Source organism: Macaca nemestrina, chromosome 11 (assembly GCF_043159975.1).
Source record: "Macaca nemestrina isolate mMacNem1 chromosome 11, mMacNem.hap1, whole genome shotgun sequence".
Taxonomy (NCBI): domain Eukaryota; kingdom Metazoa; phylum Chordata; class Mammalia; order Primates; family Cercopithecidae; genus Macaca; species Macaca nemestrina.
Window position 1 is genome coordinate 2,717,202 of NC_092135.1, and position 17,812 is coordinate 2,735,013.

The 17,812-nt window shown below is 41.2% G+C and overlaps 1 protein-coding gene across 3 annotated transcripts in view; it reads right to left on the reverse strand.

Moving 5' to 3' along the window:
* The window catches only part of LOC105492633 (UDP-glucose glycoprotein glucosyltransferase 1), a 108,507-nt gene that overhangs the window by 28,576 nt on the left and 62,119 nt on the right, over nucleotides 1-17,812 (reverse strand). For all 3 annotated transcript variants that reach the window (XM_071072508.1, XM_071072507.1, XM_071072506.1), the window contains 8 exons: nucleotides 15,320-15,440; nucleotides 12,660-12,758; nucleotides 11,829-11,852; nucleotides 10,900-10,994; nucleotides 8,288-8,494; nucleotides 7,416-7,547; nucleotides 6,662-6,792; nucleotides 3,441-3,536 (listed from right to left, as the gene is read on the reverse strand). In XM_071072508.1, coding sequence (XP_070928609.1) covers nucleotides 3,441-3,536; nucleotides 6,662-6,792; nucleotides 7,416-7,547; nucleotides 8,288-8,494; nucleotides 10,900-10,994; nucleotides 11,829-11,852; nucleotides 12,660-12,758; nucleotides 15,320-15,440 — 905 coding nt within the window. The remainder of the gene's footprint in view (nucleotides 1-3,440; nucleotides 3,537-6,661; nucleotides 6,793-7,415; nucleotides 7,548-8,287; nucleotides 8,495-10,899; nucleotides 10,995-11,828; nucleotides 11,853-12,659; nucleotides 12,759-15,319; nucleotides 15,441-17,812) is intronic.

The window sequence follows — 17,812 nt, forward strand, 5'->3', positions numbered from 1 at the left end:
TCTAACACAACTGTTCTCACCGTGCGGCTCCAGAGCAGCGGCATCAGCTTCCCCTGGGCACTGGTGAGCAGCAAGACAGGATCCAACCCAGACTTACTGAATCAGAAACTCTGGGGACGGGTCCAGCAATCTGCATTTTAACAAGCTCTCTAAGTAAAAGCCACATTTTGAGAGCCACTGCCCTAATATGTTTGCACCTCTCTGCTATTCTAGAATTCCAGAAGGAAAAGCTCATTAGAAAACGGCATTCTACAAAGGCTCACAAGGGAACCAGAGAGTCTCAAACAGGACTCTACACAAGAGGGTAACCTCAAGTCACGCCTGCCCACACCAGGTTTGGGGTAGAGTTTCACACATGTTCACATTCCGAGCCAGCAGTGTTCTAGGTGATCAGCAACAGGCACACCAGAAATTGACCCTGTGAGCTCCTTTACTCACCCCACATCTCCAGAACAAGAAAAAGGGACTAGGAAAAAAGCAAGGAACGAGGAGTATTTGTGTGGAAATGGAAACAATATGAACAACATTATGTTTAAGTGTATTCACTATATTGGTCAAAGACCAGAATAAAACTAAAAGTGACAAAGACAGGAACGAGATTTGGAGATTACACACATTTGCCTAGGGTGCGTAGAGTAAATGTCGAAGAACACTGTGCTCACTAGCATTAATGCACACGGGAATCCCCCAGGAGCAACCTGTTAAAACGCAGACGCTCATTCCTCAGGACTGCTGTGGGTCCAAAGCCCGCATTTCCAACAGGCTCCCAGACAATGTCTTGCTGCTGCTCCATGGACCACACTTTGAGGGCAAGAATATACATAACTGATGGTTCAGATCTTTCTATTTCTAGCATAAATGAGAAACTCCTGAGTTAAATGTAATAAACATTAATTTAACTGACACAACTCCCAGTAAGAGGAATTTCTCTAATAGTAATTATAATTTGTCTCATAATAGAATTTATAATTAAGGTATTTTAATTATACAAAACATGGAGACCCATGGAGAAGAAGATTTCTATAAAGGGAAGAGGTCTTTGCTCAGGACTCGCTACCTCTGACGAGAAGGGTAAACAAGACGGCAGGTTGATTCGGAAAGGTTTCCTCCCGCTGGTGACTAATGAGTTACTACCTGAGAGTTCACAAAACCTTGAGAAAATGGGTGCAATCTGGGTGCTAATGGCCAAATTCCACAAGATTATCCAGGAGCCATAAGAATCTTCACCCACTGCTGACACAAAAAACTAGGACACACAACTAGTGCAAACAGAGGGCCTCCATTCCAGCCTACAATCATCAAATGATCTGACCACACAAACCTCATCCCCAGGAGGACTGGTCATGAGAAAACACAGGTCCACTAAACCAAAGTCCAATCCATGCCAGACTAATCAGGTCAGAATCACAGACGAGTAGCACACAGGCCTCTATATCTAAAGCCTCCCTGGGGATTCCAAGGCACAATCAGTGTACATGGATATACTTGCCAGCTACGGCAAAGGCTACATACATTACTGTGCAGGGCTCTCTCCTAGAAACAATTAAATCTAATCATGAAGAAGCAACTCAGACTGTGGGATATCCCATAAGACAACTGTCCTGGACTCTTAAAAAATGTCATCGTAAAAGACAAAAGACTAGAAAAAAAAATGGCAGAGAACTCTTCCAGATTAAAGGAGACCAAAGAGACACAACTCTGTAATATGTAATCTGGACCAAAACAAATACAAAAAACAGTTGTAGAAGGTCATTACAAAGACACCGGAGACATGTGAATAGAAATTGTTTTTTAATATTACTATATCAAGGTTACATTTCTGAGGTCAGCTAACAGTACTCTGGAGAAGTCCTAGCACTCAGGATACACATGCGGGAAACGTCAGACATGTTATGTCAGGATGTCTGCAATGAATTTCCAAATGGCGCAGGAAAAAGTATGACCATGTGTGTATGCAAACATACAAATAAACTACTAATGCAGTTACTGTAAGTACTACACAAACACACACATGCAGACACACACACACACCATGCACACGTGCAGATGATGGAGATAAAGCAAATGTGACACACTAACAACTGGTGAATCTAAGTGAAGGACATTTGGATGCTCATTATATTAGTCTTTCAACTATTTCTAGGTTTTAAACTTTTCAAAACAAAAAAGTGAAGAACAAAAAGGCAAACTCCCTCATTATACTAAGCTTATTTAAAACAAAAGTTTTCGGCCAAGCACCTTGGCTCACGCCTATAATCCCAGCACCTTGGGAGGATGAGGCAGGTGAATAACTTGAGCCTAGGAGTTTGAGACCAGCCAGGGCACCACAGTGAGACCCCATCTCTATAAAAAATACAAAAATTAGCCAGGCATGGTGGCAAGCACCTGTGGTCCCTTCTACAGAGGAGGTTGAGGTAGGAAGATCACCTGAGCACAGAAGGCGGAGGGTGCAGTCAGTCAGCTGAGATCACGCTACTGCATCCTAGCGCAGAGGACAGATTGAAACCCTGTTTTTTATTTAAAAAAAGTTTTCAATAAAAGATGAATGAGACAAGTACTTTAATAATCTGTTTATTTTATTATTATTATTATTTTGAGACAGAGTCTTGCTCTGTCTCCCAGGCATGATCTCTGCTCACTGCAACCTCCACCTCCTGGGTTCAAGCTATTCTCCTGTCTGTCTCCCGTGTAGCTGGGATTACAGGCATCTGCCACCACGACTGGCTAATTTTTGTATTTTTGTAGAGATGGGGTTTCACCGTGTTGGCCAGGCTGGTCTCAAACTCCTGACCTCAGGTGATCTGCCGGCCTCAGTCTCCCAAAGTGCTGGGATTACAGGCGTGAGCCTCCACGCCCAGCCAATCTATTTTTTTGTGAGACAGGGTCTCACTCTGTTGTTCAGGCTGGAAGTGCAGTGATGCGATCATGGCTCACTGCAGCCTCTACCTCCAGAGTAGCTGGGACAACATGCTCATGCCACCACACCCAGTTAATGTTTTAAAATGTTTTTGTAGAGACAGGTCTCCCTTTGTTCACTGGTCTCGAGCTTCTGGGCTCAAGCAATCCTCCCACGTTAGCCTCCCAAAGTGCTGGAATTACAAGCATGAGCTACCCTGACCTGCCTTTGTATATACTTGAATTTAAGAAAAGTACAACTGCTCTGTTTAATAAATGCAGTCTGTTTTCTACTGCAAGGGTGCACTAAGAGTTATTTCAGATTTAGTTAGAAATAAATGCCAGTTTTCATGCAATGAGATTTGCATATGAATTTTATCTATGAACGCAAATATATGTATTATAAACTGCACACCAAACAAATGTTCGATTCCTATAAGAACTTACATATAAATCTTATATGGTAAAATGAAGGAGCTGAGGTAAAGGCAAATGTAAGAGTTTAATATTCAAGAACATGCACAAATTCAACATTAATTCTATACCTGTGTCTGTCTTCAAAAAACTGATACTCGATTCTTGCATCTCCTTTGGGTTGTGCTGACAGAAGAGCATCCACCTTCATTACCAAGTCACTTGCCCTGAAAGAAGGGGTCAGAGAAATCTTAGCATCTTTTTAACTGAAAGTTTTCCAATTATTGCCAAACATATCATCAGCCCAAATACTGAATGCTAACAAGATGGTTTGAACCAGGTATAAAGTCTGTACTGACAGGACTAAGAAAGAGTGATTAGTAGCATAACCTTGGAGAAGTTACTCATTTTCCCACACGTGAGATGGAGACGGCACCCACTCTGCATGACTCTAGTAAAACTGCGTAAAACTCTGTAAGGCACCTAGCTGAGGCCCTGCCCCATTACAGGCTGTCACTATTATTTACATTCTCCCTTGTCCTTTTAAAACTATTACTTTTTATGACTATTAGAATAATAATTCACTGGAAAATAAACACAAAGGCAAAAACTGAAATTACACATAATATCAAGAAATAAGCTCCAATATTTTGGCTTATAATTGTATAGTTTTAAAAACATAAACAAATTATACTAACCGACGGCCTGCTTTTTCACTTAAAACATATTATAAAAATCCTTTCCTTGGTTAATAAATACAGTGGGATTTCAATATTTTTGCTTGTTTGTTTTAGTCAGGGTCTCACTCTAGTTGCCCAGGGCTCGATCTCAGCATCCTCGAGCTTCCAGGCTCGGGTTATTCTCCTACCTCAGCCTCCCGAGTGTCTGGGACTACAGGGCGTGCACCACCAGGCCCAGCTAATTTTCATGTATTTTTAGTACAGACAGGGTTTTGTCATGTTTCCCAGGCTGGTCTTGGACTCCTGGGCTCACGCAATCTGCCTGCCTCGACCCAAAGTGCTGGGATTACAGGCGTGAGCCACCGTGCCCGGCCTATTTCAATATATTTATGACTGCATAATGTTATATTTATGGACACAAAATAATCTAAATATTCAACCAACTACTGAACATCTATGTTGTTTCTAATTTCACTATTATAATCAACACTGCAGTAAACCACTATTGTCCCTGCCCCTTCTAAAATTGATTTCCAACTGAAAAAGATCTTGAACTAAACCTGAAAAAAAAAAAACAAAACTCCAACTTGCTGAACCAAAGACTAAATCCTGAATAAGAATTTTAAAAGAGCACTTGCGAAATGTATTTGAACTGTAATTAAGCCCATACATTTTCTTTGAACCCAGCAAATACATCAAATTAACTATTTTGGTTCAACATCTCAATATAGATGCCAAATATATATAATACAGGCCATTCTCTTCCTGTGATGGGTCACAGGGTTACAAAACATGTCAAGGGGCACTTGGTTACGTGGACTGGGGTGAGCAGGCCAACAAGAAACTCCCTGAAGGCTGACAAAGTACAATGATCAAAGTGTACAGAGCTAAGCTTCAGGGCAGCCATGGGGATGCAGACTGGGTCATGAATGAAAGCTGTGGCTGTCACGGGGAAGGGGCCACTCCAAGGTGGAGCAGCTCTGGCACTAATGAAAACCCGACGCAGACAAGGTAATTTTGGGAAGCCTAAGAGTTTTAGCGTTCGTCTTTTGGCCCCATGACTACCTGATTTCCCTAAATTCACCCAGGAAAGATAGACAGCCATCTCTCGTTGGCAAAAGGCAAGTCTTCAAAGCACAGTCTGGCAATTATATCACCCAAAAAGACTCTAAGGAGCTCCCTGCAATGGCCCAACAGCACGCCACACCAAGCCTATGCCTGTGACGTGGCTGCTTCGAGTCACGAGTACCTCCTGGCCTGCATCAAGGGAAGCGTTTCACAGGTCGGGACAAGGGGCGTCACTCAGGAGTCACTGAGGTAAGAGGGATCCTCCTTATCTGCAGCCCCAGTACTGGCCAAAATGAGAAAAGATTTCTTCCCAGGTCATACAAGATATGGCAACAGCTGACTCTGACAGCTATCCAAGTCAACACTTCTCTTGAACTCTGTAGTATGAGGACGTAAGAAAAAAACTCAGCAGAACTTTTTTTTTTTTTTTGAGACAGAGTCTCACTCTGTACCCAGGCTGGAGTGCAGTGGCGCAATCTCGGCTCACTGCAACCTCCCGAGCAGAACTTTTAAATTTTATGTCCTCCAACTATGCATCAAAGAACACATCTCCACAGAACGGGAGAAACTGTTTACAAATCATGTATCTGGTAAGAAAGTGACATCCAGAATGTATGAAGAACTGCCACATCTCAACAACGAAAAACAACACAATTAACAATGGGCAAAGGACTTGAATAGACATTTTCCCAAAGATATATAAACGGCCAATCTGCACATGACAAGATGCTCAGCATCACCAATCATTAGGGAAACGTGAATCAAACCACAGGGAGACAGCACTTCATACCCACGAGGATGGCTATTATGAAAAGCAAACAAACCAACCAACCCCTCCCCCCACCAGAAAATTACAAGTGCTGTGAGGATGTGGAGAAACCGGAACCCTGAGCATTGTCAACAGGAATGTAAAATGTACAGCCACTGTGGGAAAGGTATTGTGGCTCCTCAAAAATGAAACACAGAAATAGATCTTCCAACTACCCAGTTATTTGATGTTTAACGCAGAATCTACGTATATATAACTATGGAATCCAGGGATTCATCCAAACAATTCATTTTCTTCCATTAAGAGAAATAACACACTAAAATAATCAGCTTATAATAATACTGACAGAATTAAAATTAAAAAAACAACAACAACCGATTCATCACAGCTTTGAAGATACAAGGGAAACAACTCAGTATTCTGCACTGGTAAATAAAAGAAAGATTTAAACTGCCTTTCCTTTCCTGAACACAATAAAACTGAAGGGTAACCAAATAGATAATGAGGAAAAGTATCATTTTACATAAGTATTCCAGGTAATAAATAAACTAGCCTCTTTACTTCTGCATATATTTGAAATTTTCCACAACCAAAAATCATAAAAATAAAAACAGAGAGAACTAATTCCGTTCTTTAAAGAGTACCCTACAAAATAAATTATCTTGTTTCAACAGAAGCATACATTAAAACTGGAATTGAAGAGTACTGTTAGATTTTAAAACTGGAAATAAAACACCTTGGGATATGTAGTATGAGAAACAACATACAATCCTAACTGATCAATGAGGAAAGTCCAATTATATAACCCCGTAATTCCTCGTACGGCAAAACTTACACATCTTCTTCTACCCGAAGCTGTTGAATGTGAGATTTTATTTTCTGTCCTGAGGTTTTTAAGATGATATTTTCGAGGAGGTGGAAATCGTCTTGATTAAAGAGCTCACTATCCTCCAGTGGCCCAATGATCTGTGAAGGAGAGAAGAGCGGGCGCTCAGAGCTGGAAGGCTGCCTGCACTCAGCAAGCTGGTAAGGAACCCTCTGGCGTCCTCAGGCTACCTCATATACCAGATCACCCTAAAGACCTGAGACAGGTACATGTCTAGATAAAATCAGTGAAATAATAGAAAGTGAAGCCCAAAACAAATACTTGTAGTTATTTACTTATCAATTCCTCAAGGACACAGTGTAAAACTGTGTGCATCACAGTATATTACAGTAAGCAAACTCCAAAGTAAAATAAAATCGTAACGTAGTTTTCATTAATTCTCCCTGAATAAAAACAACAAAGGCTACTTTATGTACAAAGGCCGTACCGCCTGACTTTCTGAGAGCCACCACACTCTCACCGCCTCACACAATCGCAGGACACAAATCCACAGCAGGAAGGCTCTATCATACGGGGATATTTGTCTGTGTCAAAAAGCACAGCTCCTTGGAAATAGGAGGCAGAAACATCAACGGCACTTCATAAACCCCAATCACCTTTGAAAAAAGAGTGGCTCTGTTTGAAGAGTTTACTAGCTTCAGAGGAGAATGCTGCAAAGACTGTTCACGGATCTAATGTGAAGTCAAGCTTGACAAATCCTCACCCTTCCATTGCTGATCACTGCCCTCTGTCCCTTCTTCAGCTTCAGAACATCCCTGCAGTACACGGCATGAGACAAAATGAAATCCATTTTGGAAGACTCAAAGACCTCTTTAAAAAGACTGAAATCCATTCCCTAGGAAAGTAATCATTATTAAGGAAAAATAGTCGTTATTAAGCAAATCATATAAACAAATAAACACAGTGAATAAACCACAAAATTTTATTTCCCTGGGAAGTAATAACTAATTTTCATAATTAAGATGTGTCAATTCTCCAGTCTCCCCGCCATCTCCCTACTACTTAGAGTAACTGCTATTTCCTTATCTTTTCCTGTGATTTGTTCGACTGGCAGACTATTCATCATTCCTTCACTCTGCATTTTTAAATCTTGCTAATTTCCAGTGACAGCCTCTTTTCCTAACTGAAACGTCAAATAGTGTATACTCATCATTCTGTAAAAAATTTAAAAACTACAAAACTGTGATAAGTAACAAAATATAAATGAATAAACACAGGCTTATTCTGGAAACACATCAAGAACACATAAGCCTTGAACCTGTAACTGGCTCACAAGTTGCTCTATAAATAAGCCATATTGTCTCTTTTAAAAACTGTGCCTAACAAATGGCCCCACGCTTAAAACTCACAAAAACCCCAATCATGCACCGCACGAAAGCTAGGCAAGGTTAAAAGTAATAAAGGGAACGTGACAGAATTATTTCTTGGAAATATTCTTCCAAATTAAAAAAGAATTCCCTGAGACTCTGGACTAAAATGACAAATCACGATCATGAATGGACCACGGAAGCTGTAGTGGGTGAGCTTCCGTGGCAGACAGAATGGGGCAGCCTCATGAGAGGCTCGGAGCCTTACCCCAACAGAGAACTCCGCAATGTCAGCTCCTGCAGCCAGGGCCTCTGCAGCCCCCTCCTTGGCCATTTTGGTGATGAAGTTCTTAGCAGCGTTGGAAGTCTGAGTTTGGAGAGCTGCCCAGATTGCTCTGGAGATCTGAGTGTTCTCGTAGCTTATCTCTTTGGCAGGATTATTGATCATGCTTATTCTAACATTGTTACTGGATTTCTGTTCACAAAATGGGAAATGGGAGTCATATTGTAGATATTTTTGAACTTAAAAAGCAGCATTAACATTGGTCATGTTCAATAAGTAGCAAATAATATCTCTTAAAAGTCTCAGGCTGAGCGCAGTGGCTCATGCCTGTAATCCCAGCACTTTGGGAGGCCGAAGCGGGCAGATCACGAGGTCAGGAGTTCAAGCCCAGCCTGGCCAATAGAGTGAAACCCCGTCTCTACTAAAAATATAAAAAATTAGCCAGGCATGGTGGCGGGCGCCTGTAATTCCAGCTACTCGGGAGGCTGTCGCAGGAGAATCGCTTGAACCTGGGAAGTAGAGGTTGCAGTGAGCCGAGATCACGCCACTGCACTCCAGCCTGGGTGACAAAGCAAGACTCCATCTCAAAAAAGAAAACAAACAAACAAACCAGTCTCGACCAGGCACAGTGGCTCATGCCTGTAATCCCAGCACTTTGGGAGGCCGAGGCAGGCAGATCACGAGGTCAGGAGATCAAGACCATCCTGGCTCACACGGTGAAACCCTGTCTCCACTAAAAAAATACAAAAATATTAGCCAGGCGTGGTGGTGGACGCCTGTAGTCCCGGCTACTCGGGAGGCTGAGGCAGGAGAATGGCATGAACCTGGGAGGTGGAGCTTGCAGTGAGCCGAGATCACGCCACTGCATTCTAGCCTGGGCGACAGAGGGAGACTCCGTCTCAGGAAAAAAAAAAAAAAAAAAAAAAAAAACCTCTCAAGTAGTTCTCTGCATTCAGAATAAAATTAAAATGCCATCATCAAGCACTCAAAACCTTACATGAAGTGGCCCCCAGCCCACCTTTCCAACTTCATTTCTTACCACCCCTGTAAATATAGCATAAATTACAGACCCTCAGAGTCCCATCTCTACTCAACACATTTTATATTCTTCTACCACACATGTTGTTTCTTCTAACACACTTGTGTTAGAAGTGTTTTCAGTGCTCTGCTCAAACCCTTCTTCATTCACATGGCCTTCCCACATTTTGGGACACAAAAAGCCAAAACAGGGCTCGTACCAATAACATAAGCAATAGAAATTTATATTTGGGTGTACCAAAAGACATCCAAGAATATTCGTCGCAGCAGTCTTAGAATAGCACCAAGCTAAAAACCCAATTGTCCTTCAAATAACTTCAACAAACAAAACTTTGTGGTACAGCCATACGATATAATACTACAGAATGAAAAAGGATTATACACACCTACCTGTAACAACATGAATAAATCTCACAAAAGATTGGGCAAAGAAGACAAACACAAATGAAATTGCGTAAGATTCCATTTTACTAAACTAAAAGATAGGCATACCTATTCACTAATATGAGAAGAGGGAAGAGGGGTACTGTCTGGGCACAAGTGTGGGAAGGCTTTCAGGAATTTGAGAGTTCTCTATTTTTTGACCTGAGTGGTGGTCACAAGAGTGTGTTCTCTTTGTGACACTGTGTATCCTATGATTTGAGCACTTCTTGTGAACCTACATTTTACTTCAATTAAAATAGTTATTAAAAAACGCAACTCTCCTTCCCCATTCTCCCACCTTACCACCATGTGAAGATTTATGCATTTGTGTTAGAGTGCCTTTCACATATAACTACTGCCCTTAGCTAGAACTGCCCTGATCTAACTTCGAATTGACCACAGCATTTGGTTCACTCCTTGGACAATAAAGGCACTCGGCACATGAGTGAAACTGAAACCACCTGGATAGTTCCTTATTTCAGTAAGCCTTCCCAGGTATAGGGTGGAAAGGGGACCATGAGGAGGGTTGTGAGGCATGGATGAAGACGCAAACTGAAACAGCTCAGGAAGAATAATTTTGCCATCTCATCCTCCAACAATGACACTCTCCAGAACAATCAGCTGCTTCCCAACCACCTGCCACTGCCACTCACTCAAGCCCAGCTATTCACGGCAGCGTATCTTTTCAGAACGTCTATGTGTGTATCCCTCAGTGCATCTGGATCTACTTCTACTAAACACACACACTACCATTCCTGTGTGCTACTACCCCCACGTCCAGACCTCTGTCGTGGTAAGGACCCCATCTCCCCGATACAGCAGACAACACAATTGTTGGAGCAACTCTGCTCCAAGAACATGAACAGGCATGTGATAAAACTTGTCTATGATGAGGATCTCGCTATTTATTTTTTTCTCTGTAAGAATCTACCCCGTTCAACAAAGCCTGGATACTGTAGTCTTAGATCTCTTTTCTTGAGAGCTGGCAGAGCTCTATAGAAACGATGCTCCGTTCCCTCGAGCATTAAGAAAGCAGGACTCCGAACTCCCACTGAACAACCCAAGCCGCACAGCGACGCCCATGAGGACAGCTACAGCTGCAAACGAAAACATAAAATGAAGTCACAGATACTTGCCTGATGTTTGATGGCATCATACAGTAACTGCCGTCCAGAAGGGCTATCAAAATCCCCAACAATCCAAAAAGTGACTGGCCTAATAAAAGAATCATCTGTAGAAAAACAAAAACAGTTAATTGAGTTGGAGGAGAAAAGCACATTCTGTGTTTCAACATTCTGAAAATGAAATTGACCAAATAATTTGTGAGAACCATGCAAAAAGAAGAAAATGACAAGCTTAATAAAGATAGAAGAAAAACTGGTAAACCTTTACTATAATGAAAGCAGGGGAATCTTCCCATAGAATTTAGTTACAGACTAGGAACATGCACTGATTAATTCTACTGTGGTCTGGGCATCTGTTAGCATGTAAAATGAAAAACAGCCTTTGAACATGTGGGTAACATATTGTCATTTTTAATCATATTAATTTGTTATTTTCTGAAAATAATTCTTCGCAAATGTTTATACAGAATGTATCTACATTGGCCAGGTGCGGTGACTCATGCCTATAATCCTAGCACTTCAGGAGGCCGAGGTGGGTGGATCACTTGAGGTCAGGAGTTCAAAGCCAGCCTGGCCAACATGGTGAAACCCCGTCCCTACTAAAAATACAAAAAATTTAGCTGGGCGTGGTGGCAGGCGCCTGTAATCCCAGCTACTTGGAAGGCTGAGGCAGGAGAATCACTTGAAATCACCTGAACCCAGAAGGCAGAGCTTGCAGTGAGCCGAGATCACGGTACTGCACTCCAGCCTGGGTGATGGAGCAAGACTCCGTCTCAAAAATAATAATAATAATAATAATAATAATCTACATTGATATAGCTTCCTGTTACCCACAGATTCCAGAAACAGTATAATTAAGTGTTGATAAATTCTAAATTACAATGGTCGCAGAAATCAAAGAAGAAAATTAAGAAATAGAACATTTTGAAGTTTTAAGTTACCATAGATTTCCTTGGAAGACATTCCTGGACAAAGGTAAAGAGAAGAGAGTAGAAAAAAAGAAAGTATCATTTCTGTAATGAATGCCTACTGTAACAGTCAAAAGTCTAAACAATGGCTAACATGGTCTATGGTTCTTCCTGCTGCTTAGTCCTGTCGGCATCATGGTGCTGTCCCAGTACCCTAAGAAACAGTTTCTTTAAAGAACCAAATGGAGTAATTGCTTGTACTTTACATATAGCTGGGAAACCAGAACTTCCCTCAGGGAGAAACCACAGCGGGGATTTAAAAAGGCGGTAAAAATAGCTGCCTTAAAAGACAGCCAGTGCTTTTTTGAAGCACTGACCCAAAGGGGACAGAATCTGTCCGCCACTAACGGGGCGTCATTTTACACAATCTTAGCCTAAATAAATACCTCTACCTAAAATCAGCTTCAAAGATTATACAAGGCTTTCTAAAACCAACTTTATCTTATAAACCCCAAAATTATATTAACCCTGTACTGTCATTTTTAATCCATTAACCCACTTTTATATCACAAATGTTTTTCCATTTGAACTATGAAATATTTTCCTTTTGACTAAAGTCAAAACGCAAAACAGGTAATATGAAATTTATGAAGATATTTGAAGTTTTAAACAAACGTATATTTTCAACAAATATACAAAGAATTAAATTTTAAATAGATATTTTCTAGACTCAAAGCACTATAAGAAATAATAAGAAAATTATGAAGTCTCTCCCTTTTTTCTCTTGATTTGCACACTAAGATGAATATGCAAATACTTTCAAAAAAATGTTGAATGCAAGATAATAAGCCTCAAATGGATTACCTTTCTTTGTCAGATAGTTCATACTATTGGCTACAGCAGCAGTCTTGCCTGGGGAATCCAAGATAGTAAATCTAGCATAATCATCCACAAAGAAGTTATCTGGGAGAAAAAATGAAATACATATATATTAGTTCCAGTCCAATCTATTCTTAATATTCAACTGATAACCTGACTTGATCATCATATAAGATTTATAGAAATGCATGAGTGAAGTATATTAAGTTCCATGTTTACTGAACAACTTCACAGCATGGCCCCTATCCCTATTGAAGTCGCACATCAAAGACACAAGGCTGATGAAAACATACATATCTCACACAGCTATCATATAAGTACGTGTCAGTTTAATGGTTGAAATTCATCCCATTCCCATTCCTGTCACTTGTCAACTGGAGAACAGTCTCAAAGAGATCCCCTTAACTCATTTCTCCCTTCCCTAGTCCAACTAGTAGAGTAAGCTCTTCCTGCTCCTATGGAGGAAGCAGGGGTTAAAGAGAAAATACATAAGAAAACTGATTTTTATTTTTCAGGTCTAACAAAATATCACCTTTTAGACCCTTAACAGAAATAAAAGGTCATTTCCACTCTTTTTAGATATGTTCCTTCTCCAATTAGTGTCAAAGGGCAATCCTCATTATTCATTTCCCCTCATATTATTATTCCTAGAATTCCAGTTTCATCAAGTCATTCTCTTGCTCTAAACCACCCAGTAATTTCTTACAGGCTACAAAATGGTCTCCAGCCTAGTAGTGTAAACCCTCTAACAATCTCCCCAGTCTTAAACATTACTGCACCCTATACAAATGTCAGCCTTCTCATCACAGTCTGCCACACACACCCTGCCTGCCTACCCACCCATCTATTCATCTGTGCACACGCTCATCCATCTACACTGTTACTCGACAATGCACGCTGAACACCTACTATCCATAGCATACTATTCAGGAAAACAGTAGAAAATAAGTCACACACGGTCCATGATATCATGTGGGGGAAGTGAGAGAACACCATGCCAGTAAAAATTAGTATCCTACTAAAAAGGTTCCAGGACACCAAAAGCCAAAGAAACCTGGGTGATAGTGCCACCACCACCAGGTCAGGAGGATGCCAGTGCCTCCTAATTGATGTCTGCACTGGGTTCAGCTGACAGGTGGCATCTTTGCCACTGCTGACTAGCGCTGTTTCATAGCTCACTGCTGCAACACTCAATGGAAAAGGAAATTCTAAAAGAAAACCACTATTATGTTCCTTATTCATGTGTATTCCAGAGACAACCCTTCAAGTTCAACGGTTGTCTTAAACTCGAATAAACATGTTGAAAACAACAAACAGGACAAAGAGCCACAACACGCTCACCTTGCTCTACTGAAACTTCAGGAAAGAAAGGAAAACCCAGCTGTGAAGAAAAAGCTCACTTTCTGGGTAGTTTCTTTCTCAAATATAAGCCTACATTTATACTTTTTCCTCAGTGTGTGTGCTTATGTATAGAGGTGTGTATGGGTATGTGTGTGTGTGTGTGTGCATATATGTATGTATTTTTCCTCTACCTAAAAGAAACTTTCAGTTTCAAGTATATTAGAGATAATGCTTTAAGTTAACAACCATAAATAGATTGATATGTTCATTATACTCAACTATAACAATAAATAGCTGGTTATGACTTCATTATACACATCTTTCCTTCCCCAGTGAGATTTCATGGGCTAGTGATGACAGCTCCATCTATTTCCAGGTGTTTGCTGAAGAGGCCTGAGTCTCGAGGAAGGCACAAGGAACAAATTGCCCCTGGGCTTCACATATCTGGCCCTTGTAAGGTATTCTAGCAGAAAACACCCAAGCGTCCACCAACTGAGGAACACATACATGCGGACTATCCATAAAGTGGCTACAAAAAGGAATGAAATGCTGACATACACAACAACAGGCATAAGCCTTAACAACACGTTAAATTAAAGAAGCCAGGCACAAAAGGCTTCCAGTTATATGAAATGTCTAGAATGGGCAAAGCCATAGAGACAGAAAGGAGATTAGCTGTTGCCAGGGGATCGGGGAAGGGAGGAACAGAGAGTGACTACTAATAGGTACACGGAATTTTGGGGAATTTTGGGGGGTGATGATAATGGTATAAAATTAGACAGTGGTGACGACTGCACAAAGTTTGTGGAGTTTTTTCCATTAAAAAACCATTGAATTGTATACTTTAAAAGGTTGAGTTCTACAGCATATACATTATATCTTGATGAAGCTGCTAAAGGCCTTCCTAAGTTCTCACAGTGAAATTCAGTGAGATATTTGTTGACTGATTCTAGAATGAGGATGAAGAAAGAGAACTCTTTTTGACGAGGGGAGCCAACAATCCAGGTCCATTCTCATCATCTATTGTCTATACAGTTGGCATTTAAATGGCACTAAATATGTTTCAAAGTTCACAGACTTTTGCCCGGGAAGATGTTTTCTTCTTTAGGTGGAAACTCTTGTGAATTTAGAAGCTCATACCATGAACTAAAGGTGCAAAGAGTTTACACATAAAATTTTTTCACAATCTTGGGCTATCCTCTGAACACTGCAGAAGATAATTGGAATATTAAAATCTGAAAAATGTAAAGACTCTGAAGCACAAGTCAAAAAAAGTGTAAGGTTGTTCCTGAAATGCTCCTTACTACTCGCTGTTAAATCCAGGTAGTCTCGTTCAGCTGTCAAAATCCTAGAATTGATTCGTGGAACAACGTTTGGCTGATTCATGATATACTCTACCACGTCTTGATCAGGGGGCACTTCACCCTGCAAGAAAAAAAATAGGAGGTTGAGGGGGGAGTGTAAAGCAAATGTTAGCAATAATAATTCATTAGGAACTAAAAAATTATGAACTTTATAAACTGCTTCCTCTGTGCTAATAATAGTTAAGACAGAAGTTAGTATGTTATTGGTCCCTGTCACTGCCAAGCATACCTGGGCACGTCACCTACAGCATCTCTACCTCTATCAACAACGTGAGGCAGATATTGTTGTTGACATTCATTGCAAAGATGAGGAAGCTAAGGCACAGAAGGTTAAATAACTTACTCAAACCCACAAAGCCAATGCAAAGTGATTATGAAATGCAAACCCAGGCCGGGAGTGGTGGCTCACGCCTGTAATCCCAGCACTTTGGGAAGCTGAGGCAGGCAGATCACTTGAGGTCATGAGTTCAAGACCAGCCTGGCCAACATGGTGAAACCCCATGAAACCCCATCTTTACTAAAAATACAAAAGTAGCCGGGCGTGGTGGCGGGTGCCTATAATCCCAACGACTCGGGAAGCTGAGGCAGGAGAATCACTTGAACTTGGGAGGCGGAGGTTGCGGTGAGCCAGGATCACGCCACTGCACTGGGCTACAGAGCGAAACTCCGTCTCAAGGAAAAAAAAAAAAAGAGAAAGCCAAAGGTCTTCTCTCAAGCAGTTAATATACTTTGTAATAAAAATACTCCCATCTTTGTTCAATCTCAGCCATCCAAGTAACCCTATATCTCCGGAGTCAGAATTACAACGAGAGGATGAGAGATCATTCGTTATTCATTCTTCCCTTTCGCACAGCTCATATTACAGAAATAGTCACACTTCTTGAGGGTGATCTCAGAGCCACGTGTCAACAACTATGCAAATGTGCAGATTTATCACACTTAAAATATTTAACATACAAACACACTTTAAAGCCATTTTCTTTTTTTTCCTTTGAGACAAGGTCTTGCTCTGTCACCCAGGCTGGAGTGCAGCAGTATAATCAGAACCATAGCTCACTGCAGCCTCAACTTCCAGGGCTCAAGGGATCCTTCCACCTTAACCTCCCAAATAGCTGGGACTACAGGCATGTGCCACCACGCCCAGCTGACCTTCGCATTTTTGTACAGATGGGGTTTCACCACATTGCCCACGCTAGTCTCAAACTCCTGGGCTCAAGAGATCCTCTCTCACTGTGCCCCACCTAAAGTCATTTTCAAGATAAAGATGTGAATCAAATATACACATTTAAGTCTAAATAATTCTAATTAGACATTGTTTGTAGCTATTTAATAAGGAGCATATGAACCAACCATACAAATCAAAAGACAAAGGTATTAGATGGCTCACTGTCCATGTTGGCCCATGTACACAACTTTGGTCAAGATTACATATCGACTTGACTCCAATTAGAAGCCTATCTAGTTCAAGGAGGGGAATTTGCCAAAGTCTACAAAAATTTTAAATGTAGGGGGGCAGGACCTGGGGAAGGCATGGCAGGAGCCATGTCTGGCTGTGAAGGTGCTGCTGAAACAGCCCAAGAAGCAGGCCAAAGAGATGGACGAGGAAGGTAAGACTTTCAAGCAGAAACAAAAAGAGGAGCAGAATAAACAAAAACAGGAGCTAAAATCGAAGTCTATGGGGAAGGGTCCCCTGGCCGCAGGTGAAATTAAGAAATCTGGGCCGCGCGCAGTGGCTCATGCCTGTAATCCCAGCACTTTGGGAGGCTGAGGTGGGTGGATCACCCGAGGTCAGGAGTTCAAGACCAGCCTAGCCAACATGGCAAAACCCTGTCTCTACTAAAAATACAAAAATTAGCCAGGCCTGGTGGCAGGTGCCTATAATCCCAGCTACTCAGGAGGCTGAGGCAGGAGAATCGCCTGAATCTGGGATGCAGAAGTTGCAGTGAGCCAAGATCACACCACTGCACTCCAGCCTGGGTGACAGAGCGAGGCTCCGTCTCAAAAAAAGAGAAGAAAAAAAAATCTGGCAACAAGTAAGCTGTGCCTTGTGCCTTGAGGAGATGGTGACCCTTGATTTCATTCCTATTCAAACATCTGTATTCCCTGCCATAGCACCTTTTGCCATCTATAGCTGGAATGAAGTGTTTTGAAGCCTGTTGTACATATAAGAATAAACATTTGTTTAAAAAAGTTATTAAATAATTGTAAATGTAATACCTTCTAACCAGCTCTTGTATACACACACATGCACACATGCATGCACACACACACACACACACACACACACACACACACACACACACAGTAGTTGTCTTGAGGAAGAAATAATGAGTAATACAGGACAGGAGTGTATAGCTAAAAGTTTCTCTTCATTTACATCTCTATGTTTTGAATTTCATACCATTGGCATAGCGTATCTCTTAATTCTTTTTA